Source organism: Elephas maximus, chromosome 9 (assembly GCF_024166365.1).
Source record: "Elephas maximus indicus isolate mEleMax1 chromosome 9, mEleMax1 primary haplotype, whole genome shotgun sequence".
NCBI classification, from domain to species: domain Eukaryota; kingdom Metazoa; phylum Chordata; class Mammalia; order Proboscidea; family Elephantidae; genus Elephas; species Elephas maximus.
This window is the reverse complement of record NC_064827.1, coordinates 100433848-100460316: the sequence shown is the minus strand read 5'-3', so window position 1 is coordinate 100460316 and position 26469 is coordinate 100433848. Positions and strand designations below refer to the sequence as shown.

At 41.1% G+C, this 26469-nt stretch overlaps 1 protein-coding gene across 2 annotated transcripts in view; it reads left to right on the top strand.

Moving 5' to 3' along the window:
- FRMD3 (FERM domain containing 3) overlaps nucleotides 1-6367 on the top strand; it is a 367315-nt gene extending 360948 nt beyond the window's left edge. For both annotated transcript variants that reach the window (XM_049896889.1, XM_049896890.1), the window contains one exon: nucleotides 5488-6367. In XM_049896889.1, coding sequence (XP_049752846.1) covers nucleotides 5488-6083 — 596 coding nt within the window. In that variant the 3' untranslated portion in view covers nucleotides 6084-6367. The remainder of the gene's footprint in view (nucleotides 1-5487) is intronic.
- The last annotated feature ends 20102 nt before the right edge of the window (nucleotides 6368-26469 follow it).

Here is a 26469-nt window from a genome sequence, read left to right as displayed (position 1 = left end):
AATTGTGTTTTAAGTGAGAGTTTACAATTCAAGTCAGTTTCTCATACAAAAACTTATACACACATTATTATGTGACCCTAGTTGGTCTCCCTATAGTGTGACAGCACACTCCTTTTCTCCGCCCTGTATTTCCTGTGTCTATTCAACCAGCTCCTGTCCCCCTCTGCCTTCTCATCTCCCCTCCAGACAGGAGCTGCCCACATAGTCTCATGTGTCTACTTGAGCTAAGATGCACATTCCTCACCAGTATCATTTTCTGTCTTATAGTTCGGTCTAATCTTTGTCTGAAGAGTTGGCTTGAGAGACTGGTTTCTGAATGTAAATGTTGGCAACGCTTATTCCATTTTTACCTGCTACAAATTTTGCTGTGTACTAAAAATGGTCTCTATAGTTAGTCATCAGCAATGAGAGGAAAAACGTCTAGTAGTGGCATCTGTCAGCAGTCTGCTGAGTGAGCTGTGTCATGGAGCATAGCGGGTCTTTTTGGGATGTGGTAACTTTGGGATCAAGACTAATGGTGCTGACTGGAATGGTCAGTGAGCAGTGGCCTGCCTGTCATCCATTGCCAGTGCTTCCCATCAGCATCATGTGATCCTTGCTGCTTCATTCCATAGAGTATTCCTTCAAGTTCAATAATGACAATAATGGTATAAGAACATAATTATATATTAAAATGGGGAGGTATTGCTTAAAGGGTATTGAGTTTCCATTAAGGGTGATGAAAAATTTGGAAACGGACAGTGGTGAGAGCTGCACTACCTGGTGAACATAATGAATGTTACTGAATCATACATGTAAAAATATGTTGAAATGGCAAATGTTTTGTAATATATATTTTACCACAATAAAAAAATTCCAGAAGAGAAAATACAGATTGATATTCCTATTTTTAAAGTGTAATTGTAATGTTGTTGATGTTGTTAGGTGCCATCGAGTCAGTTTCAACTCATAGCGACCCCACGTACAACAGAATGAAACACCGCCTGGTCCCGCACCATCCTCACAATCATTGTTATGCTTGAGCCCATTGTTGCAGCCACCACCGTGTCAATACATCTCATTGAGGGTCTCCCTCTTTTTTGTTGACGCTCTTCTTTACCAAGCATGATGTCCTTCTCCAGGGACTGATCCCTCCTAATAAGATGTCCAAAGTATGTGAGATGTAGTCTCACCATCCTTGCTTCTAAGGAGCATTCTGGTTGTACTTCTGAGACAGAATTGTTTGTTCTTTTAGCAGTCCACAGTACAGTCAATATTTTTTACCAATACCACAATTCAAAGGCATCAGTTCTTTGGTCTTTCTTATTCATTATCCAGCTTTCACATGCATATGAGGCCACTGAAAATACCATGGCTTGGGTCAGGTGCACCTTAGTCCTCAAAGTGACATTATTGCTTTTTAACACTTTAAAGAGGTCTTTTTGCAGCAGATTTGCCCAGTGAAATGCATCCTTTGATTTCTTGACTGCTGCTTCCATGGGTGTTGATTGTGCATCCAAGTGAAATGAAATCCTTGACAACTTCAGTCTTTTCTCTGTTTATCATGATGTTGCTTATTGGTCTAGTTGTGAGGATTGTTGTTTTCTTTATGTTGAGGTGTAATCCCTACTGAAGGCGTCAGTAAGTGCTTCAAGTCCTCTTCACTTTCAGCAAGCAAGGTTGTGTCATCTGCATATCACAGGTTGTTAACGAGTCTTCCTCCAATCCTGATGCCCCCGTTCTTCTTCATAAAGTTCAGCTTCTCGGATTATTTGCTCAGCCTCCAAAATGAATAAGTATGGTGAAAGGATACAGCCCCGGCACACACCTTTCCTAACTTTAAACCATTCAATATCCCCTTGTTCTGTTGGAAAAACTGCCTCTTGATCTATGTACAGGCTCCTCATGAGCACAATTAAGTGTTCTGGAATACCCATTCTTCGTGATGTTATCCATAATTTGTTATGATCCCCACAGTTGAATGCCTTTGCATAGCCAATAAAATACAGATAAAAATCTTTCTGGTGTTGTGTGCTTTCAGCCACGTTCCACCTGAGATCAGCAATGATATCCTTGGTTCCACGTCCTCTTCTGAATCTGGCTTGAATTTCTGGCAGTTTCCTGTCAATATATTGCTGCAGCTGCTTTTGAATGATCTTCAGCAAGATGTTACTTGTGTGTGATATTAATCATATTGTTTGATAATTTCCACATTCTGTTGAATCACTTTTCTTTGGAATAGGCACGTATATAAATCTCGTCCAGTTGGTTGGTCAGGTAGCTGTCTTCTAAATTTCTTGACATAGACAAGTGAGGGCTTCCAGTTTGTTGAAACCTCTCAATTGATATTCTGTCAGTTCCTGGAGCCAGGAACTGTTTTTCAACTTCAGTGAAGCTAGGACCTCTTCTTTCAGCACCTTCAATTCCTGATCTTATGCTCCCTCCTGAAATGGTTGAACGTTGACCAATTCTTTTTGGTATAGTGACACTGTGTATTCCTTCCATCTTCTTTTGATGCTTTCTGCATCATTTAATACTTTTCGCATAGAATCCTTGAATATTGCAACTTGAGGCTTGAATTTGTTCTTCAGTTCTTTTAGCTTGGGAAATGCTGAGCGTGTTCTTCCCTTTTGGTTTTCTATCTCCATGTCTTTGCACATGTCATTATAATACCTTACTTTGTCTTCTCGAGCTGCCCTTTGAAATTTTCTTTTCAGCTCTTTACTTCATCATTTCTTCTATTTGCTTTAGCTACGCAACGTTCAAGAGCAAGTTTCAGAGTCTCTTCTGACATCCATTTTGGTCTTTTCTTTCATTTTTTTAATAACCTCTTGCCCTCTTCATATATGATGTCCTTGATGTCATCCCACAATTCGTCTGGTCTTTGGTCATTAGTGTTCAATATGTCAAATCTATTCTTGTGCTGGTCTCTAAATTCCGGTGGGATATACTGAAGGTGGTACTTTGGCTCTTGTGGACTTGTTCTAATTTTCTTCAGCTTCAACTTGAACTTGCATATCAGCGATTGATGGTCTGTTCCACAGTTGGCCCCTGGCCTTGTTCCGACTGATGATATTGAGCTTTTCCATTGTCTCTTTCTACAGATGTAGTCTATTTGATTCCTGCATATTCCATCTGGCAAGGTCCACTTGTAGTCACTGTTTATGTTGTTGAAAAAGATATTTGCGATGAAGAAGTTGTTGGCCTTGCAAAATTTATGCAATTTCCAACATCGTTTCTATCACCAAGGCCATATTTTCCAACTTTCATATTACAATCACCAGTAATTATCAATGCATCCTGATTGCATGTTTGATCAATTTCAGACTGCAGAAGCTGGTAAAATTCTTCAATTTCTTCCTCTTTTTTGTTAGTGGTTGGTGCATACATTTGAATAATAGTTGTATTAACTGGTCTTCCTTGTAGGTGTATGGATATTATCCTATCACTGGCAGCATTGTACTTCAGGATGGATCTTGAAATGTTCTTTTTGATGATGAATGTGACACTGTTCCTTCTCAAATTGTCATTCCCAGTGTAGTAGGCCATATGGTTGTCCAAGTAAAAATGGCCAATACCAGTCCATTTCAGCTCACTAATGCCTAGGATGTTGATGTTTATGTGTTCCATTTCATTTTTGATGATTTCCAATTTTCCTAGAGTCATACTTCATACATTCCATGTCCTAATTACTAATGGGTGTTTGCAGCTGTTTCTTCTCATTTTGACTCGTGCCACATCAGCAAACGAAGGTCCCGAAAGCTTGACTCCATCCACATCATTAAGGTCGACTCTACTTTTAGGAGACAGCTCTTTCCCAGTTGTATTTTGAGTGCCTTCTGACCTGAGGGGCTCATCTTCTGGCACTATATCAAATAGTGTTCAGCTGCTATTCATAAGGTTTTCACTGGGCAGTTTTTTTCATAGACTTCCAGGTCCTTCTTCCTAACCTGTCTTAGTCTGGAAGCTCAGCTGAAACCTGTCCACCATGGGTGACCTTACTGGTATTTGAATACTGGTGGCATAGCTTCCCAGCATCACTGCAACACACAAGCCCTCACAGTACAACAAACTGATAGATGCATAGGGGTAATTATAATAGTGAACATTTATTGAGTGGTTGTATTACCTAATTTAATGGAGCTGCAAAATTCATACAAATCTGAACGCTGTTTCCTTTTCCTAAGTCACTGTCATTTCATGTCTAAAACAACAACAACAAAAAAGTTCACAGCCATTGAGGTTTGTGAATATCTGCACGAATTTGTAAGCTTTGACTGTGATCCCTCAAGGAAGTAGGTGAGGTGAGTCATCACTGTCCTTCTAGTCCTCCAGCCAAGAGCTTGCCAGTCTGAGTGCTGGGGGAATTGTGCTCTGGATGGTTTCCAGGTGTGCCCAGATATTATCTCCTCAATACCGGGGATGACCAAATGGAACTTGGGTAGCTTCTCTCTTCTCCCCACTGTGCCATACAAATATTTGTCATTTTCTAGGGTGTCATGTATGAAAATGAAAAAATATTTGGGACCCACTGCTCTAGACCACTGAATCTAAAGTGGGGTGGATGTATTACATTGAGTAGGCAAGAAAATATTGGAAGTTCTTTGTTTCTTTTATATTTTTTAATTGTTTATTTATTATTAAAAAGTGGGCAGCTTTAAACAACAGAAGTGTATTGTCTCACAGTCCAAGAGGTCAGCAGTCCAAATTCAAGGACTTGTGCTCTCTGAGGCTCTAGGGGGAAGTTTCTTCCTTGTCTCTCCCAGATTCTCACAGCCCCAGACGTTCTTTGGCTTGTAGATGGGACCTCACATGGCTGTCCTCCCTCTGTCTCTCTGTGTCTCTTCCCCTCTTTTATAAGGACATCATTCAGATTGGATTAGGCATCACTCTGCTCTAGTATGGCCTCGTATTAACTGACAAGATCTTCAAAGACCTTATTTCTAAACAAGATCACGTTCACAGTTACCTAACATATCTTTTGGGGGGACAAAATTCGATCCATAACAAGGAGCAAAATCTAAGTTTGTGGCTACAATATTATTGCAATTATGTAAAACTAGTAACCACAAAATTGTGCTTAGAATGAAGACTGGAAAGCAATGCATCAAAATAGTAAAGTGACTTCCATTGGATAGTAGACTGTATAATTTTACTGTGGTGTGTGATTGGATGAAAGTGCTGGCTTCTAAAAGATAACACTCATAATTAAAACATAATAGTGATTTATTGCAGTCTTATTCTTGCAGACATAACTAACACTGGGTATGTGCACACCTAGATGTTGTGAACGTTGCCAGACATTTGAGAAGGATTGGTTATTTTGGGTTTAGCATGTTGACCTTAGAGTTTATGGTACAGGGTCTGTTACTAAAATCACTGTTAAAAGTCAGAATTCCACAGAACAATTTAACAAATTCCTTGTATTCCATTTTTCTGTTTGTTTCCACCTATGAATTTTTGTGAGAGAAAAAAAAAATTAAAATTGAAAAAAAAATCTCTTTGCAGGTGTTCCCTTGCCTAAAGAGGACATTTCTGCCCCTTTGATCTCCAGCTCACCAGTGAAGGAAGCCCGGGGATATGAAGATCCCCCAAGTGAAGAGGAAGATAAAATAAAAGAAGAGCCCTTAACCATCTCTGAATTGGCATACAACCCCAGTGCCAGCCTGCTTCCCACCCCAGTCGATGACGATGAGATTGACATGCTCTTTGACTGTCCATCGAGGCTGGAGTTAGAAAGAGAAGACACAGATTCCTTCGAGGAACTGGAAGCAGATGAAAACGCCTTTCTGATTGCAGAGGAAGAGGAGCTGAAGGAGGCTCGGCAGGCATTGTCCTGGAGCTATGACATTCTGACCGGCCATATCCGGGTGAATCCCCTGGTCAAGAGTTTTTCCAGGCTCCTTGTGGTGGGCCTGGGACTGCTGCTCTTTGTATTTCCCCTGCTCCTCCTCCTTTTGGAGTCAGGTATTGATCTCTCCTTCTTATGTGAAATCCGCCAGACGCCAGAGTTTGAGCAGTTTCATTATGAATTCTACTGTCCTCTCAAGGAGTGGGTGGCTGGGAAAGTCAACCTTGTTCTCTACATGCTAGGTTGCTCATAAAGCTAGTGTCTCCTATGACTAAGGGCTATATTCAATACTAGTGATTTTCTTCCCTGAAAACACTATGGTCTCAAAATGATCCTGGGCCATCAACAGATATTCCTCATTCGTAACAGATTACGCCAACCCTTAAGTTAGCTTTCCAGAACTCACCACACTTAAATAAGTTTCCATCAAATACAGTTATTTTAGTTACAGGTCAAGAAAATGGCCTTGAAATAACCAAATATATGTTTATTTTTTATTATAGTGTAGTTTTACCATTTATCTATTATATCATAATACATTGAGCTGAATTAGATTGTCCTTTTTTAAAAAGAAAATAGCACCATTACAAGCTGTGAGGTTCAGAATCAGAATTTTAGTAAAAACCCAAGAGAGAGTTTTTGAATATAATCCTTAGTGAAAACAATGTCCTCTAACCAATGCCTATACAATGGAATTTATGCTGGGTTTTGTTTTTGTTTTTTTAAAAATATTTTTATGTGTTCAAAATATTTTGGTAAATTTTTAGCAAAAAAAAAAAAAAAAGAAGCCTCCTGGAGTTATTTAAGTGTACAGATTGTAAGGTTAATACACAAGGGCACGTTGGGAATTTTTTAATTTGTTTTTTTAAGAATATTTTTGGCTGAAAACCCCATGATTTGTTGTACCTGCATATGAGAGAGTTGACGGTTAAAAGATGCTGCAGTAAGTAAGCTCCTAAAAGAGGTGATGGGTCTGGAGGATGTAGGAAAGAGCATCTGGTGGCTGCAGGGTGGCCCATTTGTCAATGGATTTGGACAAATGACTCATTACTTTCGTTTGCATTCTGTTCATATGTTTTGGCTGAGGAAGCAGAAAGTTTTAAAAGGAAAGTGAGACTTTAAAGGAAAAAAAGGTAAAAGATATGCCAGTCAATTGTGCATGATAGTACATTAACCCAAGAATGGAAAGTAAATATGAATTGAACAAATGGAAAGTAGCTAAAAAAGAATTTCCAGTGGTACTGGGAGGCAAGTGGGGGCAGGCAAGCAATCTCTTTTACGAACGTGATGGTGATGCAAGCTATTGGATGATGTAAGGAACAATGCACCCATTGTCAGAGTGGAGTGGACACACACGTTTACATGGATCTGAATAAAAGTGGAGAAACTGGAAGGTAAAGATTTTGGTCCCTCATGCCATTCCTTGTGATTCTGTGGGAAAATCTTCAAAGAAGAGTGTGTCTGTGACTGGGTGTGTGTGTGTGTGTGTGTATGAAAGAGAGAGGGAGGGAGAAAGGCAAGAGAGAATGGCTTTTTGATCAATGCTAATAGTCTTCCTTTGTGGGGATCATGATAGTCCTTGCCTTTACCGGTTTCCTTGAGATCTTAACTCATTCATTGGGGTTGCCACTGAGAAAGCGAAGGAGAATCAGCAGATAACACACCACTTCAGCTTGGGTGAAATAGTAAAACGATGACCTAACAAGACTAACAGACAAATGCTTTAGTATCTTCCTTCATAACGTTACATCCATGGGACCAAGAGTCTGATGCCTTCCCACGCAGAATAGTTACCAATACTGTGGTACACATAAGAAAGAAGAGTCTGTTGTTTAGAGCACAGAGCATAAATATTTTTCCAGGGATCGACAACATTCCATTGCCTTCATTTACAAAGAAATTGGGTCTCCTGTAATCTCTCCCTAACTCTAAGGAGACTCTAACCCTATCATTAGCATAATTTCCAAATTGAGCATTCTAGTCCTACTCATTCAGTGGAGCTCTGAGGGCTTATTAGACGTTTAATTTTGAAAATAAGTTTTGAAAGGCAGTTCATGAAGACTTCGGTTGAGCAAACTGTAATGTAAGTTTGCTGTTAAGTTTGCGGAGTGTTCTTTCTTGTACATTTTCAGTGATCTGTTTTGCTTTTTAATAGAGTGTTTAAGACTTAAACTTTGATACCAGTATTAAAACATATTTTCTATGGTTGGAGCTCTCAGCAGTTTATTTTGGAAGTTTGAAAATGGCCAGCTTTGAAGTCGAAGTTTCTGTTTTTTCCAAGTCATTCTTTCTGACATCAGGGTACTCTGGTGTAGTCTGCACAGAAGTTGTCCTCCTTCTAATCATGCTTCATATCATTTTCTTTAAAGTTCTAGCCATCACAAATCATCTAGCCCTCACCCTTTTAAATAATATTAGATAGTATTTTTTAAGTTGTGAAAATAATATATCGCCCATTGTAAAATGTTTGAATAATACTGACAGGATAAATACCACATGTAATCCAACGACGTAGATTTATATTAAGTAGTAATAAATATATTATTTCAACATTTCCTGCTAACATTTTATTTTTCCTTAGGCAAAAACTTCACAGTTGAATAGAAATGTTTTTAAGTGAAGGAGTGAACAGGATAGCGTCTGTTGAAATATTAGCCATCCAAAGTAAAACTGGGATCCTGAAATGTCCTTTGGTCAACATAGAATCAGAGCCTTCTAGAAACATCCATTTAAGTTTTGTTAGAAGACAGCTACCAGTTGCCTGAATCAAATGAGGAAAAGACTGTTTCCAAAGATGGACAGTATATAATGTAGCGAGATAGAGTTCAAAGCAAGTGTGTGAGTATATGCATATCCCATATTGTTGCTATATGTGTGTTTATATATGAATCTGTACATATGTGTGTATTTGTGTACACACAACTGATATACCCTTCATAGACATTATGGTGTTTATTTTGCCCTAGTTGAGAATCTGTGGTATGTTCTTTTTCCTTTTCCCTCTCAGATATCATGGTGGGTACAATCCACAGCCTCAAAGGTTTAAATTTTCCATGGAAACCAATATGTGTACATTTGTGGAGATATATACACACATATATGGCAACTATATATGCACACACAGTCTTGTCTTTAGTGCTAATGCAAGTTGGATCATGAAAAAAAATGTAGGTTAAGTATCGTGTATTCGTGTCTGTGCTTGGAACATATTGTAAAATGTTATGTATTTGGAATATATTTTGTGGTTTGTCTAGTATTTATAAACACAACTCTGGGAAGACTTCAAGATGAGTTGGTTTCATTGAAATACTAGAGATCTGGGAGCCATGTGACCTGTGATTGGAGCCTTATCTTTGTACAGTGAAATTTGCATTTCTATGTCAACATCCAGATTGTTTTATATGTTAATATGGTGGCAGGAATCCCTAATAAAAACACTCTGGGGAAAATGTTTCTGCAATCATTTAGTTTTATTTGGAGTAAAGTTGCATAGTCAACCTGTGGGAAACTACAGAAAGGTGCCCTCTAGGACCATGAAATGAGGTCACCCTTTAATGGTGATAGTATGGAAAAAATTACAGGTCCCTCTGCAGGAATAGTAGCACTGGCAATACACTCAAATACGAAAGAAAGCTATGGTTTAATTAATGATATTAAGATAACTAAATAAATAGGAAAAGATAGAAAAAATAGGGCATTCTGCATAACCGGTAGGAGGAAGGATTTCAGAGCACGACCCATTGCCGCTGAGTCGATTCCGACTCATAGTGACCCTGTAGGACAGAGTAGAACTGCCCCATAGAGTTTCCAAGGAGCACCTGATGGATTCGAACTGCTGACTTTTGGTTAGCAGCCATAGCTCTTAACCACTACGTTACCAGGGTTTCAAAGTGCTAGATAATAGTATTTCATCACCACCTGCCAGAAAAGGATGCCTTCCTGTGCCCCAGAGAGCTGCACCAGACTCTTAACCCTGCGATACCCCTCCCCCCACTAAAAAAAACCAAACCCCTGCTGTTGAGTCAATTCTGACTGATAGTGACCCTATAGGACAGAGTAGAACTGCACCTTAGTGTTCCCAAGGAGTGGCCGGTGGATTTGAACTACCAACCTTTTGGTTAGCAGCTGAATGCTTAACCACTGCGCCACCAGGGCTCACTTGCTATTAAACCCCTGCATCATCTGTCCATGGGCCCTGGAAGAATTCTGCGATTCCACTTCTATCCTCTCCTCCACACAGTGTGGCCTGACAGGTTTGGCACAAGCAGAGCAAACAACCCCACACTTGACAGTTAAATCAAAAGGTATTACTTTGAATGAAACAGAAGAGGTGCTCATTACAACTGGAATATCGTAGGTGCCCAGCAGAGTTGGACATTAGCTGTGGTGGCCTCTTAAGTCTGTCAAGTTCTTGCGCAGCAGGACCAATCTCCAGAGTACAGGCAAGAAAAGGAATTCAAGGGTCAATGCCCAGGTGGAGGTGGCTCATGGGTCTAGAGTCCTGGCTCCAGCAGCCTTAGCCAGCACCTTTGTTTGGGATAGTGTCTACAGATCCTGAACGCTCTCCCACAGAATAGCCCTTGATCACTTATTCATTGAGCCGTCCGGCTTCCTGACCCAACTTTGCCTTTTAGGGCAAACCCTTCTCCTCTATTCTTACATTCTTTGTGGAGCCAAGTAGAGGATGGATCTTCCACCACCACTACCAGCTCAAAGGCCAAGTAGTAGGGAGAGGCTTCCGTCTCTGGGGGAGACTTCTGGGATGGTGGTGATGGACGGGACTTGAGACTCCTTGAGCCATCTTTCTTGACTGGGCAGAGAATAATGTGCTAAAGGCCCCTGCTTACCTGTCCTCCTGCTTCTCTCTCTCTCTCTTTCTCATGGGCCTGCTTTTGGACTTCCAGTCTCCATGCAGTAAACAGACCCAGCGGGATCTGCCCTTGGTGGGCTCAGCCAGGACCCAGCTCTCCACCTTCCAGCCTCTGTTTGTGACTGGGTGGGTAAGTTCCATGAGCCCCACTCAGTGGGCTCAGCTGTCGTCACTTCAGAGAAGAGGAAAGAAGACACACTTAGGCCTCAGAGCCCAGCTGTGCTCTCCAATCCATTAATAAAGCCGGCTTTCACCCTCTTCTGGCCTTTGTGTCTTTTATCTCTTGGGCACTGGGGTGAGGGGAGGCAGGATGATGGGGAATATTTAGGATTTCTGTATCCTCAATATTGCAAGCAGAGAAGGAGTGGTGAAGGCTACGGTCAGGTGAACCTCAGGCATCAGAGGATGTCTGCCCCTGACCTTGACCCTGACAGGCCTCACAAATGGGTGAGGAAACTTGGAAGTTTTTAGTAAAGAACAGGGAGTTGGTTGGAATAGCCCACCCCTATTCTTTGTGTTTTACTGATGCTTATCCCAAATGTCTCTTTGGAAAGACAACCACAGCCATTTTTCTGGTTACGAAAGACAACTCTTAGTAGGACAAATGACATGATCTCTGTTAGAATCCTTCATTTGCCACTGGATATCAACATTTATAGTACCTTGAAGCTACCGCTTGAGGATGTCAGAGCCACCAACAACTTGGATCCTTGTATGACTGTGTGGAGCAGAGCTCTGCATGTCTCACCCCAAACTGTTACTTGAGCAGAAACCCTTCTCTGGGCAATTTAAACTCCTTCCTCCCCTTCTTGCACTATTCGTGTTGGCTAGCTCACCCAAGGGTGGGAAGTACAGCACAAAGGAGGCGTTGGAGATGCCCAGGAGCAGAGTCTCCAGGAGGTTCTACTGGAGAACCACTGCACACAAGGGGAGGAGATGGCCTGCTGTGCCTGAGAGTATCAGCCCTAATAGTTCTTCTCATTCTTACTCCCAGGAAGTCAGTTGGAATCCCAGCAAGTATTATATTCTGACCCCAATGGGTCAGAATATAATAGAAAGCACTCAAATCTCTCCCAGGATCCTTCCTAAACACATAAATAACCGAGTTAGAAATGAACTAATGGAGCCACCTATTTGAGTGGAGGGCTTATTATAATAAGAGCTAACGTTTACTGAGCACTTGCCATGGGTCAAGGCCTTCACTGTGTTCTTTCATTGAGTCTTCATGATGACCCTGTGACATGGATAATATTAGTATTTACATTTTTAGAAGGAGGAAATAGAGGTTTTTAGAAGGGATAAATTGTCCAAGGTCACGGGAAGCCAAAGGTAAAGTTAGAAATCGGATGCTTAGAGCATGCTTTGTTATCCGCTAGCAGAATGTCTCATAACAGCTGTAGGGGGGCAGAGCGTAACGTGAAGGCAGGGATGCCATGAACGCAGGATTTGGGAAGAATGCACCTCCCTGAGTCCCCTAAGGAGTCCCTAGGTGGCGCAAAGAGTTAACACACTCAGATGCTAACTGAAAGTCTGGAGGTTTGAGTCCACCCAGAGGTGCTGAGGAAGAAAGGCCTGGCAATCTACCTCTGAAAAATCAGCCACTGAAACCCTGTGGAGCACAGTTCGACTCTGACACACGTGGGGGTTGCCCTGAGTCCAAATCAACTTGATGGCAACTGATTGGGTTTTGGTTTGATTTTCCTAAAGGGGGGGAAAAAAAGATGATACAAATATTGCAGATAGGAGGGAACACTCACGTGGATTCCTGTTAATATTGTGTAGTATAAGTCATGGTGTCAGCAATTCTGCAACAGGGTAAAAGCTGGAGAATTTCAAAATGGAAAACGAAGCCCGTCATAACCACTCCAAAGAGATTTTGATTCCCCAACACCCACTCCTGACATTTCTGACATGCTATTTAAGGCTGGCATAGAAATTGGGTATTTATGTTCAGGATTAGGTCACCAGCAAATCACTGCCTCTCAATGAGTGAGGAGGAAGGGGTGGTGGAAGTTCAGGAGGGATGGTAGGAAGCCTGGGACATCTGGGAGGAAGGAGGCTGTTGTTGTAGTGAGATGCTGAGTCAGACACATCCGTGCTTCAGTCTAGGTCTTCGGTTTGGGAAAGATTATTACCTTTGAGCTTCTGATTCCTCAGTTATAAATGGGCATTAATAGTTTCTACCTAAAAGGCTGGTTATAAAGAATAAATGAATCTTTCTAGAATGTACAGTCCATGTGGTCACAGATTTTTATTTGTTTTGTTTGCTGCTATATCATCAGCATCTAGACAGTACTTGGCACATAACACATGATCAAGAAATATTTGCTCGATGAATGAATAAAATTACATATAGATCAAGGTACAAAAGCCAGTTGTATTTCTATATACTAGAAATGAACAATGCAAAAGTGAAATTAAGAAAACAATTCCATCTATAACAATATCAAAAAATACTTAAGAATAAATTGAACAACAAAAAAATGTAAGACTTGTATACTGAAAACAATAAAAGATAATTGAAAGAAATTTAAGAAGACCTAAATAAATGGAAAGACATCCCATGCTTATGGATTAGAAGCCTTAATATTGTTAAGATAAAACATTCCCAAAATGGGTCTACAAATTCAAGGCAATCCCTATCAAAATCCCAGCTGTATTTTTTTTTTTTGCAGAGATTGACATGCTGATTCAAAACTATCTTTAAAATTAAAGAAGAACAAAGTTGGAGGGCTCAAAAGTTTCCTATTTCAAAGCCACAGTGATCAAGATGTGTGGTAGTGATATAAAGATACATAGATTTATGGAATAGAATTGTAAGCCCACAATAAGCCCATACATCTTTGGCAATTGATTGTCAGCAAGGGCTCCAAGACAATTCAATTGAGAAAGAATAGTTTTTAACAACTGAATATATATATATACAAAAGAATGAAGTTGGACCTATACCTCATCACATATAAAAATTAACTCAAAACGGATCAAAGACATTAAATGTAGGAACTAAAACTATAAAACTCTTAGAAGAAACATGGGAGCATATCTTTGTGACCTTTGATCAGGCAAATGGCCTCTTAGATACAGCAGTGAAAGTACTAGTGATGAAAGAAAAAAACAGATGAATAGGATTTGATCAAAATTAAAAATGTGTGTGCTTCAACGAACACCAGCAAGGAAGTGAAAAGACAACCCACTGAATCGGGAAAATATTTGCAAATCCTATAACCCAGATAAAGAACTTGTATAAAGAACGCTTGTTGTTGTTAGGTGCCGTAACACAATAGTAAAAAGACAGCCCAATTTAAAAAATAGGCAAAGTATCTGAATAGACATTTCTCCAAAGAAGATATACAAATAGCCAGTAAGCGCATGAACAAATGCTCAACATCATTAGTCATTAAAACCAAAAACCAAACTAGTTGCCATCCACTTGATTCTAACCCATACTGACCCTAAAGGACAGAGTGGAACTCCCCACAGTGTTTCCAAGAGGTGGCTGGTAGATTTGAACTGCCGACCTTTTGGTTAGCCACTGAGTTCTTAACTGCTGCACCACCAAGGCTCCTCATTAGTCATTAGGGAAGGAAATGCAAATGAGAACCACTATGAGATATTACTTTATACCCACTACAATGGCTACAGGAGGCCCTGGGTGGTGAAAATGTTTAAGTGCTTGACTACTAGCTGAAAGGTGAGCAGTTCAACCCCCCCCAGAAATGACTCAGAAGACAGACCTAGTGCTCTGCTTCCAGTAGCAGTTCTACCTGGCACACATGGAGTTGCCATGAGTTGGAACCAACTTGACTGTGACTAACAACAACAGGATGGCTACAATAAGAAAGATGGACCATACCAAGTGTTGGCAAGGTTGTGGACAAATTGGAACCCTCATACATTGCAAATGGTATAGCCTCTTTGGAAAATAGTCTGGTGGTTCCTCTAAAAGTTATGGCTACCATATGAACCAGCAATTGTACTTCACGGTATATACCCAAGGAAACAGAAAGTGTATGTTACTCAAAAACTCGTACACAGATTTTCATAGCATTTTTCATAGGAGCAAAAGAGTGGAAACAACCCAAATATCCATCTACTGATGAATTGGATAAAGAAAGTGTGGTGTATCCATTCCACAAAAATGAATGCAGTACTAGAACATGCTACAACGTAGATGGACTGTGACTGCTTTATGTTAAATGAATGAAACCAGACACAATAGGCAGCATATTTTATGATTCCATTTATATGTAATGTCCGGAATCAGCAAATGCAGGGAGACAGAAAGTACATTGGTCGTTTTCAGGCTAGAAAAGAAGGGACAATGGAGACTGACCGCTAATGGGTACAGCTTCTTGTTGGGGTGATGACAATGTTCTACAGTTATATTGTCGTGATGCTTGCACAACACTGTCCTGATTTCCTCAACTTTAAAATGATGTTAATTGCAGGGTTGTTCTCCTTTTTTTTCTGTCAGACTTAAAAACGAGTTGACCTAAAGGTTGGTGGTTCGGGCCTATCCAGGAGCACCTCGGAAGAAAAGCCTGGTGATCTACTTTTGAAAAATCAGCCACTGAAAACCTAAGGAGCACAGTTCTACTCAGACACACATGGGGTCGCCATGAGTCGGAATTAACCTGAGGGCAACTGGTTTTTATTTGCAAACCCCTTAGAAGAGCAGCGGATACACAGTAATTGCTCAGGAGCCTTAGGAGTTAGGTGCACAGTCCTGCACCTCCAGGACATTCTAGACTCATGGTCGTCATTTCACTTAACGTAAGACATGCTGTTCTATCGAGGTGATAGCATCTTTGAGGCAATGAATGCCAACATTGGATTCCAAAGTTTCAGAAGCAGTTCTCACAGAGCCAGAGTTTGCATTTTAAAAGCGAACAAATCTAGTCTTCTCCTATATTTATTTATAAACAAAACCTCTTTTTTTTTTTTCCTGTATAGACATACAAAGCAGTTTTAATTCTTCTCTAAGTTAAAGCGCTAAGAATGTATCCACGGCCTATGTTCAAATGAGCCTGGTATCCTTGCAATGTTGCATCAGCATGTTCTCCTGCTGCTGTGACAGAAATACCACAAGCAGGTGCCTTTAACAAACAGAAATTTGTGTTTTCACAGTTTAGGAGGCTAAAAGTCCGAATTCAGGACGCCAGCTCTAACCCACTCCACCCACTGCTGTCGAGTAGGTTCCAACTCATAGCGACCTTGTAGGACAGAGTAGAACTGCCCAGTAGAGTTTCCAAGGAGTGCCTGGGGGATTTGAACTGCTGACCCTTTGGTTAGCAGCTGCAGCACTTAACCACTACGCCACTAGCTCTAAGGGAAGGCTTTTTCTCTCTGTCAGCTCTGGAGGCAGGTCCTTGTCTCTTCTGAAACTCTTTCTGCTCCTGGGTGATCTTTGTGTTTTGGCATGTGTCTTCCCTGTCACTGCTCGCTTGCTAAATCTCTTCTATATCTCAAAAGAGATTGATTCAAAACACACCCTACACTAATCCTGCCTCATTAACATGACAAAGACACCTCATTCCCATATGAGAGTATAACCACAGGCATTTACGACACATATTTTTTGGGAAAAACTAGCCTAGATTATGCACTACTGTGGAATATTAATGTGCAGGATGGTGGATTTGAACTGCTGACTTTCTGGTTAGCAGCCGTAGCACTTAACCACTATGCCATCTGGGTTTCCAGAGAAAATGTAACATATCAAAATTTCTTTCAGGAAAGAAACTGTATTTGTAAGGAAGACTTGCTGAGATAAATTGTTTGGGGCAGGGAGTATATTAGAAAAGGTGAAGCCATGTTAACTGCCCCTGAGGAAGGGTGCGTCCTGTTACTGTAGGGCTCTTCATGTCCCTTAGCCCAAACAGGAGTTAGGAGTCCCTGGGTGGTGCACACACATGATGTGCTCTGCTGCTAACTGAATTGGAGGTTCAAGACCACCCAGATTTTCCTGGGAAGAAAAGCTTGGCCAATGTCTTTCCGAAAAATCAGCCATTGAAAACCCTGCGGTGCACAGTTCTACTCTGACACACATGGGGTTGCTAGGAGTAGGAATCTATTCGAGAGCAACTGGTTAAAGAGGAGTTAAAAATAAGTTAAGAGTAGGTAGGAACTGGATCTTTACAGAGGCAGACTGCCGTGTCTTTCTCCTGCAGAGTGGCTGGTGTGTTTGAACCGCCGACCTTTCAGTTAGCTGCCGAGCATTTAATCACTGTTCCACCAGGGCACCTTAAAAAAAACCAAATCTTTACAGAAGCAGACAGCCACATCTTTCTCCTGAGGAGTGGCTGGTGGGTTTGAACCACCCACATTCCAGTTAGCAGCCAAGTGCTTTAACCACTGCACCATTCTGTCCTATAAGGTTGCTATGAGTCGGAATTGGCTTGGTGGCAATGGGTTTGGTTTTTTGTTTTTTGTTTAGAAACTGGATCAGATCTAAGCTACTCTGCACAATAGAGGGAAGGTAAATGCAGTTGAATTGGGGCGGAAAAATTCAGAGAAGGTAGAGAGACGTGAGAGGGGCTCGGAGCTAGTCTCCACATGAACCAGAAAGAAAATACAAAGGAAGAGAGGAGAAAAGACATTTTAAAAAGGAAGAAGGAAGTGGAACATAAAATCTAAGAATGGCCAGACAGAAAATTTGGAGAAAAGAAAGATGATTATGGATTTTTAAAATACTGACTCCTTCTTTGCTTCTCCTACAGAATTCTCACTAAAAGTCAATTTGCTGTCTAATGTTTGTGTATATTTGTGTGTGTGTGTGCGTGTGTATATATGCGCATTATTTTAGAGGAACGAAAAGAGATACCGAACTCTTTATTCATGTGATCCAGGTTTGTGTTGGAGGTAGAGAAACATTCAAATGTCGGGGGACCAAGGTTGAGAGTACAGGTAACGTCTTTTCATGTTCAATACTTTTTCGTAAGTCATCAAGGTTTTGACAATCTAGTTCACGCTATTAATTTTGTCCATAAAGCTTTTTCCTCCCATATAAGTTATACAAATGTATGACTAGGGAAACCTTGGTCCAAATTCTGGCTAATGTTCCTGATCAATGAGGGTTTACTATAGTTCATAACAGAAATCAAATGCCAATGATTTGGGTTGGCAATACCTTGGGTGATTAGATTTTTTTTTTTTCCAGGCAATTCACATTTATCTCTTAAAATGCCAGTGGGGTCAATCTGTTAAGAATTAATTTTTATGGTAGTACATGCTGGTTGCTCCGTGGAGATGGTGAAATTCCGTAATACAAAGTTGAGACAATTTACAGTCTTGTCCCCAGGGCTGCAAAGCAAGGTGTCAGAGAGATAGACTACAGGTTTGCCAGGTGGTTTTCACTTTCACAGATTAAAGTAACTATATTAATGTCAGAAGAGTAGTGTCTTGGGGCAAAATTAACATATTTGATTATATTATGGGAACTATATCATGCCTTCCACCATCCACCTGTCCATTTTTCATACTGTGATGGCTTTCGTGTTGCTATGTTGCTGAAACTATGCCACTGATATTTCAGATACCAGCAGGGCCACCCATGGTGGACAGGTTTCAGGAAAGCTTCCAGACAAAGACAAACTAGGAAGAAAGGCCAGGTGATCTACTTCTGAAAATTAGCCAGTGAAGCCTTTCGGATCATAACAGAACATTGTCAGACTCACCTGCTTCGGACGCGTCATCAGGAGGACTCACACACTAGAAGGCGGACAGGAATAACGTATCACATATTCTAGGCAGGAAGGACTATGTAGAAAAGGCTGGGGGCACCCAAGCATGATACAATGGTTTAGAGTATTGTTCACAGGAATTTTGTTTGAGACACAAGGTTTCTTATATTAATAGCTGTTCACCAGCCAATCCAGGAACTCTCTAGTTTTTCACTTAGAACTAAGGAGCCCTGGTGGTTCAGTGGTTAAGTGCTTGGTTGCTCCCTGAAAGGTCAGTGGCTTGAACTCACCAGCTACTCTGTGGGAGAAAGATATGGCAGTCTGGTTCCATAAAGATTACAGCCTTGGAAACCCTATGGGGCAATTTTACTCTGTCCAACAGGGTCACTATGAGTCTGAATTGACTCCACGGCAATGGGTGTGTGTGTGTGTATTCTCTGTGTTTGTCTTTTTACTTTCTTGTTGGTGTCTTTGAAGCACGAAGGTTTTAAATTTTAATGAAATCTACTTTATCTATCTTTGTTGTTGTTGTTAATTGTGCTTTTGCTGTCATTTCTAAAAACCATCACCTAATCCTAGGTCGTGAAGATTTACCCCTTTGTTTTCTTCTAAAAGCTTTATACTTTTAGCTCTTACATTGAGGTCTTTGATAACTATTTGAGTTAATTTTTGTATATGGTATGAAATATTGGCCTGACTCCCTTTTACACGAGGCTCTTTAGCTGTTGGAACCCTGGTGGCACAGTGGTTAAGAGCTGAGGCTGCTAACCAAAAGGCTTGCAGTTTGAATCCCCAAGCTCCTCCTTGGAAACCCTATGGGGCAGTTCTACTCTATCCTATAGGGTCCCTATGAGTTGGAATTGACTCAGTGGCAACGGGTTTGGTTTGGGTTTATTGAGTTGTTGAAAAACTAATCTTTCTTCATTGCATGGTCTTGGCACCCTAGTCAAAAATCAACTGCCTATAGATGTATGGGTTTATTTCTTGACTTTCAATTCTATTTCATGGACCTATATATCTATCCTTATGCCAGAACCACGCTGTTTTGATTACCGAAGCTTTGTAGTAAGTTTTGAAATCAGGCACTGTGAGTCATCCAAGATTGTTCTGGCTATTCTGGGGCCCTTGCACTTCCATATGAAATTTTAGGATCAGTCAATTTCCACAAAAAAAAGGCAGCTGGGATTTGGATAGGGATTGTGTTGAATTTGGAGCCCTGGTGGCACAGTGGTTAAGAGCTCGAATCTACCAGCCACTTTTTGGAAACCATACGGGGCAGTTTTACTCTGTCCTATAGCGTCCTATGAGTCAGAATCGACTCAACAGTAATGGGTTTCATTGGGATTTTGTTGGTGTTGAATTTACAGATTAATTTGAGAAGTACTACCATCTTAACAATAAGTCTAATGATCCATGGTCATGGATATTTTCCCATTTCAAAAATTTATTTAGGTTTTCTACAATTTATTTCAATAATGCTTAGTAGTTTCAAGTGTACAAGTCTTGCTTTTCTTTTGTTAAATTTATTCCTAGCATTTTATTCTTTTTGATGCTATTGTAAAAAGTATTGTTTTCTTAATTTCATTTTTAGATTGTCCGTTACTAGCATAAAAAAATACAATTGATTTTTGTATATTGATTTTGTATCCTGCAACCTTGTTGAACTCATTTATTAGCTCTGATAGTTCGTGTGTGTGTGTGTGAGTTTCTTAGGAGTTTATATATACAAGCTCATGTCATCTGCAAATAGGGTTTCACTTCTTTCTTTCCAATCTAGATGCCTATTATTTAGTTTTCTTACCTAATTGCCCTAGTTAAAACTTCCAGTACAATATGAGTAGAAGTGGCAAGAGCAGCCATCCATATTTCCTATCTTAGGAGGAAAGCTTTCAGTCTTTCCCCAGTAAGCGTGATGTTAGTTCTGACTTTTTCAAAGATACTCTTTATCAGGCGAGAGGAGTTCTCTCCTTTTCCTAGTTTGTTGAGTGTTTCTTTCAAGGGAAAGTGTTGGATTTTATCAAATACTTCCTCTACATCTATTGAGATGATCACTCTTTTTGTCCCTTTTCTTATTAATATGGTGTAGTACATTTTTTTTTTTTTAGTATATTGATTGATTTTCATATGTTAAACCAACCTTGCATTCCTGGGATAAATCTCACTTGGTCATAGTGTATAACCTCTTTTATATGTTTCTGGATTCAGTTTGCTTGTATTTTGTTGAAGATTTTTGCATCTATAGTCTTAAGTGATATTGGTCTGTGGTTTTCTTTTGATATCTTTGTCTGGCTTTGGCATCGGGGTAATGGCGGCCTCATAAAATGAGCTTGGAAGTGTTCCCTACTCTATTATTTTTTGGAAGGATTTATGACTGGTTGTTGTTAATTCTTATTTAAAAACATTTGGTATGATTTACCAGTGAAGCCATCTAGTCCAAGGCCTTCCTTTGTGAGAATTTTTTTAAATTAATAATTCAATGTGTTTATTATAGGCCTATACAAATTTTCCATTTCTTCTTGAGTCTGTTTTAGCAGCGTGTCGTACTAGAAATTTACCCATTTCATCCTGGTTATCTAATCTGTTGGCATGGAGTTGCTCATAGTATTCCTTTACAATCCTTTTTATTTCTGCAAGATGGGTGCTAACGTCTTCTATTTCATTCTTGATTTTAGTAAGTTGAACTTATTCTGTTTTTTACTTGGTAAGTCTAGCTAGAGGTTTGTCAATTTTGCTGATCCTTTCAAAGAACAAATTTTTGGTTTTGTTTATTTCATTTATTTCGGTAGGAGTAAATCAGAGCTTTTCAAAGCTCCTTGTTTCCCAGCTTTTCCTTTTAAGCTTTTTAATAAGCCTACTGTTTTCCACAACGGTTATTCATGCTTCAGACAGCCTCAGTGTTAAACAATTAACTCTAAATTTTTGACAAATGTTCCTGGTGCAAAGTCTTTTCTCACCGAGCAAGTCTGAGTCAGGTCAAATCAAGATGGTCTTGCAAGTGGAATCTTTCAGGGAACCACCAGACATTTCAAACAATGACAGTTCTCTGAGAATGAGGCTTTGAAGGGATTACAATCCCATTCTGCTCCCTGGCTGCTGGACTTCTGGTTTTCACCATGATTGTGGGCTGTTGGTTTTCAAGGTTACTGTAGAGCTGGAGAGAAGAGGATGGAAGTAGGGCAAGTTAAAATGCCAGAAAGCTTCTGTTCCTACCAAGATTTAATTTTTTTATAACATTAAAAAAAAAAAAATCTGCTCTCCAAATTGTTGCAAGCCTTTGGTTAATTTCCAGAACCTGATAAAGTTGATTCTGGCAATTTTTGCCATTTTACTTGTTGCTTTTGGGAGAAGAGAAATTTTAGAGGTCTTAACGCCACCATTTTGCTGATATCCCCTGACTTTTTAAGAGTTTATCTCTGATTTCTTAGGGAAAGATAGAGAGCAAGGGGGCAAGGATGGAGCTGTGAGAGAAGAAAGAAGTTATTAAAATAAGTCAGATGAGAATGGTGGTGACTTGTAAAAGATTGGTAGCAGTGATTAGATTCTGGACATATTTGAAGATAGTTTTGTAGGGTTTGCTGATGAAGTGGATATGGCATGTGAGAGATGAAGAATATGAGCTAAAGTTTTGAGCAACTAGAAGTATAGATTGCCATTTGTCTGGTTAGCAAAGACTTGAGAGATACAGTCTTTGCCTGAAGTTTTTGGCATATATACTAAGAATTATAAAACTTGACAACTGGGCCTAACATTGCATTTTTAGGAACCAGCATCCTGAGTTTCCACTTGGAAGGCCAGGAACTCACCTTTCTCAGTGGAAGTGAAACTATGGACTCTTTCAGCTTCAATCTGTCTAAATCTGGCCTCATGGGGACCATGGTCAGCCTGGATGGGGTGTGGGCCAGTGGACAGAAAATAATGGTTGGCTCTTCAAGGACCTGCTCAGGTGGAGTTATCAAATGGAGATAACTTGAAGCAACAAGTCCAAAGGATTTGGCCTGGGCTGAAGTCCTTGAGGGGACATCAGGAGCCAAAGCAAATAAAACACAACAACAACAGAGAGAGAGAGAAATACAAGGGCTGGAGCCGGACTATGAGTGACAGAGAAACAAAATTGGACAACAAGATTGAATGGGGAACAGGATGTAAGTTTCTGGGTGACTGCTTCTCTCATGGTTTACTCTCTGGTGTGTGGCATATGCACATGTTGCTCCAGCAGTACAGGGTCAGGGAAAGCACAAGCTCCCCTATGCCAATTTCTGCCATAACACTTATCACTGAGTAGTGCCTTTTGCTGCTTACCTTGTCTGCATTCTTGACCAGAGAGTGGGCTTTTAAGGGGAGAGACGATGCCCTACTCTTTTCTATGTCCCCAGAGCCTGGCAGAATGCCTGGCACATAGTAGAACTAATAAATACTTATCAAATGAATGAATGGTGGCTTTTTCATGTCATGGAGGAGAAGCTAAACACAGCATGAAAACTAAGCAGGAATATGGGGGTATGGGGCTTGGGTAGGGTTGGGGGGAAGGAGACGGAAACAAGGACCTTTTACTAAAGTCTCATCCTAGAGCATGTTCATGCCTTGTTTTCCCTTGTTGGCCCCAAGCCCCAGTCAGCCTCCCTAGCACTGACTGTCTATACTCTTGCTCCTTCAGCCATAGCTCAAAGGGAGGCAGAGCAACCAGAGCCTCAGAGCTCTACTGTTCGTATCGCTTTCCAAAATAGACACAAAATTTTCTCAAAGGCAAATTTTTGAGAACCAACAGAAATGAAGTTTTTTTTTTTCCTTTTCCCTTTTCTTCTTCTTCTTTTTCCTGCTTATATTCTAGCTAAGCCATAGATAACAATAGAGAGTCTGTATATACATGCAAAACAGAAATAGAAGTCTCACTTAGATTTCTTAGGAAAATCAAGATTCAGCACCTCTTGGGTACGGTATGGGATAGGGACATGGGATAATGAGCAGGATAGAGCCAGGGCAGGGCCAGGAGGGAGATGGCTGGGATTGGGGAAGCTGCAATAGCCAGATAGGGTTTCCAGGCACAGAGGGAGGGGCAGGTGGGTGGTAGAGAGAGAGAGAGAGAGAGTGTGTGTGTGTGTGTGTGAGAGAGAGAGAGAGAGAGAGAGAGAGAGAGAGAGAGAAGGGCTACAGGATAATCCTTGGGCCTTCCATTTTCAGATCTATCTCTTGGGCTACCCCTACAGAACTTAAGGACAAGCTTCTAGCCCTAGAGCTGAGAATCAGAGAACAGGTTGGGTGAGGGTAGCAGAGACACATGAAGGAGGGGAGGAAGACTCAAGCTAGGGCAACAACAAGGGGAAGAGACACTCCGATGGATCCTGAGCTTGTGGCCGGCAGCATGCGGCCTTCCAGCATTATTCCAGGAAGGCTGACTCTGGGACCCAGGGATTCAATCCACTGTGGGGCCTAGGGAAGATATAGTATAAAGGTCCCCCTGCCTGGAATGAGGATCCTGATAAAAGACACCCTTGAGAAGAGGAAGTGACCTTGGGTAGAAGGGGCTATAGAGAAGGCTTTGGAAAAGGGATTTAGGGAGGGAATTTAGGGAGACAAAGACTAGATAGTCAATTCTAGCTTCTGTATTTTGGTTGTGTGACTTGATTCCCATGAGTTAGAGAACTGATCTAGAAGAATCTAGAAAGTGGAGCCTATGCTACCTTCAAATAGTTTTCCCCACAGGCAATCTTAGGAGGGTCCCATTAGGCCCCAAACTGTCTTCTTCTTCCTTGGAAAAATGTCTTTGGGCTGTGATAAGTCTTATTGAAGCAGAATGTTCTTTGCCTCCCTGTTTTCTATCTTTATAAAAAGAGGTCAAGCATTTCTATCACATTTTCTCTAAAGTTTACTTCTTTTGAGTCTTTCATTAGAAAACAGATTCTGCTTTCCATCCAAGTAAAATAATTGGTTATGAAATCAATTACTCCAAACCCATGGTCATAAGCTTGAAAATGAAAGCAACAAAGAGCCTGTATAGCTCCATAACTCAACTACCCAGGAATAACCAATTTTAGCTTTGGATTTTTATTTTTTCAGAATCAGAATAATGCTAATTCCTTCAATGTGGGGCAAAGGGGCTAAGCTGAAGGTCTCTCAGAGGGCTCTGATTTATGGTTTCCCACAGTAAAATACACCCACCTCCCTCTATGCTCGGCTTTCTCCCTCCACCATTCTCCTACCCCTACCCTTCTCCCATGGTGGTTCTGGGCTCTCCTTTAGGAAGACCCTACTTTCCCTGGCTGCCTGGCTTTTCTCCCTCTACTCTTTGGTGCCTCCTAGTTGGCTGTAAGCACCCAGTGTTTCTGATACACAGTCTGAGAGTCTTGTCTCTCATCAGCTGTTGGCCATCCCCAAGGGCCCTTGGCAGGGTCTATTGATTTGGCCCAACAACATTAAAAACCAGTTCTTTTCAACCATGCTGACTTTTGGTTTCTCTAAACAGCATGGCTATCAGATCTCTGGTGTCCAGCCCACAGGTCCTGGCAGAGCACTGAGTTTCCAAAAGCTTGGCCTACCGTATCCAGATCAAATTTAAATAGGGTGCAAATTGCTTCCTTCGCTGGAGTCTACATGGGCTGTCCTCAACCTTCCCCATCAGCAGATCTCCAACCTTGGCTAGATCCTTTCCCAGACTTGCTAATTCTAGCTTGAAAGAAAGAGCCTGTGGTCTTCCAGGGGAGAATTCCATAAACAGCACCATCACCTGTTCCAAGGACAGGAGGAAGGCATGTGCTCTATCCTCCTCACAGACGTTCCTTTCTGTCTAAGCAGAGCTGGGCTTCCTTTGATCTCTGCCTGTTCAGTTGCTAACCAAAAAGTCAGAGTTTGAATCCATCAGTAGATCCTTGGAAACCCTATAGGGCAGTTCTCTGTTCTGTAGGGTTGCTATGAGTCAGAACTGGCTTGAGGGCAACAGGTTTGAGTTTTTTCTCTATTTCACAAAGGTCTTCCTTTATTTGCCACTGAGCTTCTGGAAAAGTGGATTTCCCAATTTTTCCTGGCCATGTATTTTTTAAAGAAGGATTACCTCCTGCCCTACCATCGAAAGCTTACTTTGGGGGTTTTCTTTTGCTTACTACTTGAGAGCTGACTGCCCCGCTTCCATTTCTGCCACCAACTACTCAGGTGACCATGAAAATGAAACAGTTCTTCTCTGTCCCTGCTGGCTGCCCTAGTGCTGGGCCTGGCTCTGCCATTTACGAAGAAAGTCCTGGCTCCAAATATCAGCACTACCACTTTTTGGCTATGTGAACCTGGATGCGGTGTTTGATTAAGTCTTGTCAGTTTCTTTGCCTATAAAATGAGGATAACCCATATCTATCTCAGAGGGTGGTTGGGAGGAACCCAAGAATGTAAAACGTCTGAAACAAACGTTAGCATGTTCTCCCTGCCAAATTAATTCTTTACCCTCTCCATTTCAAATGACTGTTCCCATCCCTCCTCCTGAAGGAGGCAGTCCCTAAGCTGTTCAGCCACCCCCACGGTGAAAAACCAGAGTATCTCACAACTCTGTACCAACTCCACCTTACACAAAATTCCTGGGGAAGCGGGTTAGTCCAGTTTAGTGTTTCCCAAAGCATGTACTGAAGAATAGTTGCTCTGCCAGCCACGCTTAGAAAAAAGGTTTCATTGGAAATAAATGTGAGGAATGCTGCATATTATATCATTACCTTGAAGAGTCACAGTACACATTAGCTTACTGAAGTCCTTCAGTAAAGAAAGGCATTCGGAGCCCCAAGTAGTATGAATGGTTAGCATGCTTGGCTGCTAACCAAAAGGTGGCAGGTCGAGTCCACCCAGAGGCACCTCGGCAGAAAAGCTTGGTGATCTACTTCTGAGAAAGCAGCCATTGAAAACTCTACATGGGATTGTCATGAGTCAGAGTAGACGCCATGGCAACTGGGTAAAGACATTAAGTCAAGTGTTCTACTTACTTACTGGACTGTGGGCCCTCTTCTTTTGTACCACAACTTTTAGTATCCGAGGGACATATCATCATCTGCTCACTGTGGCCTGATCGTCCCAGCCCCTCTCCCCTTGTTAACAATAACTTATGATCCAGGTTGGAC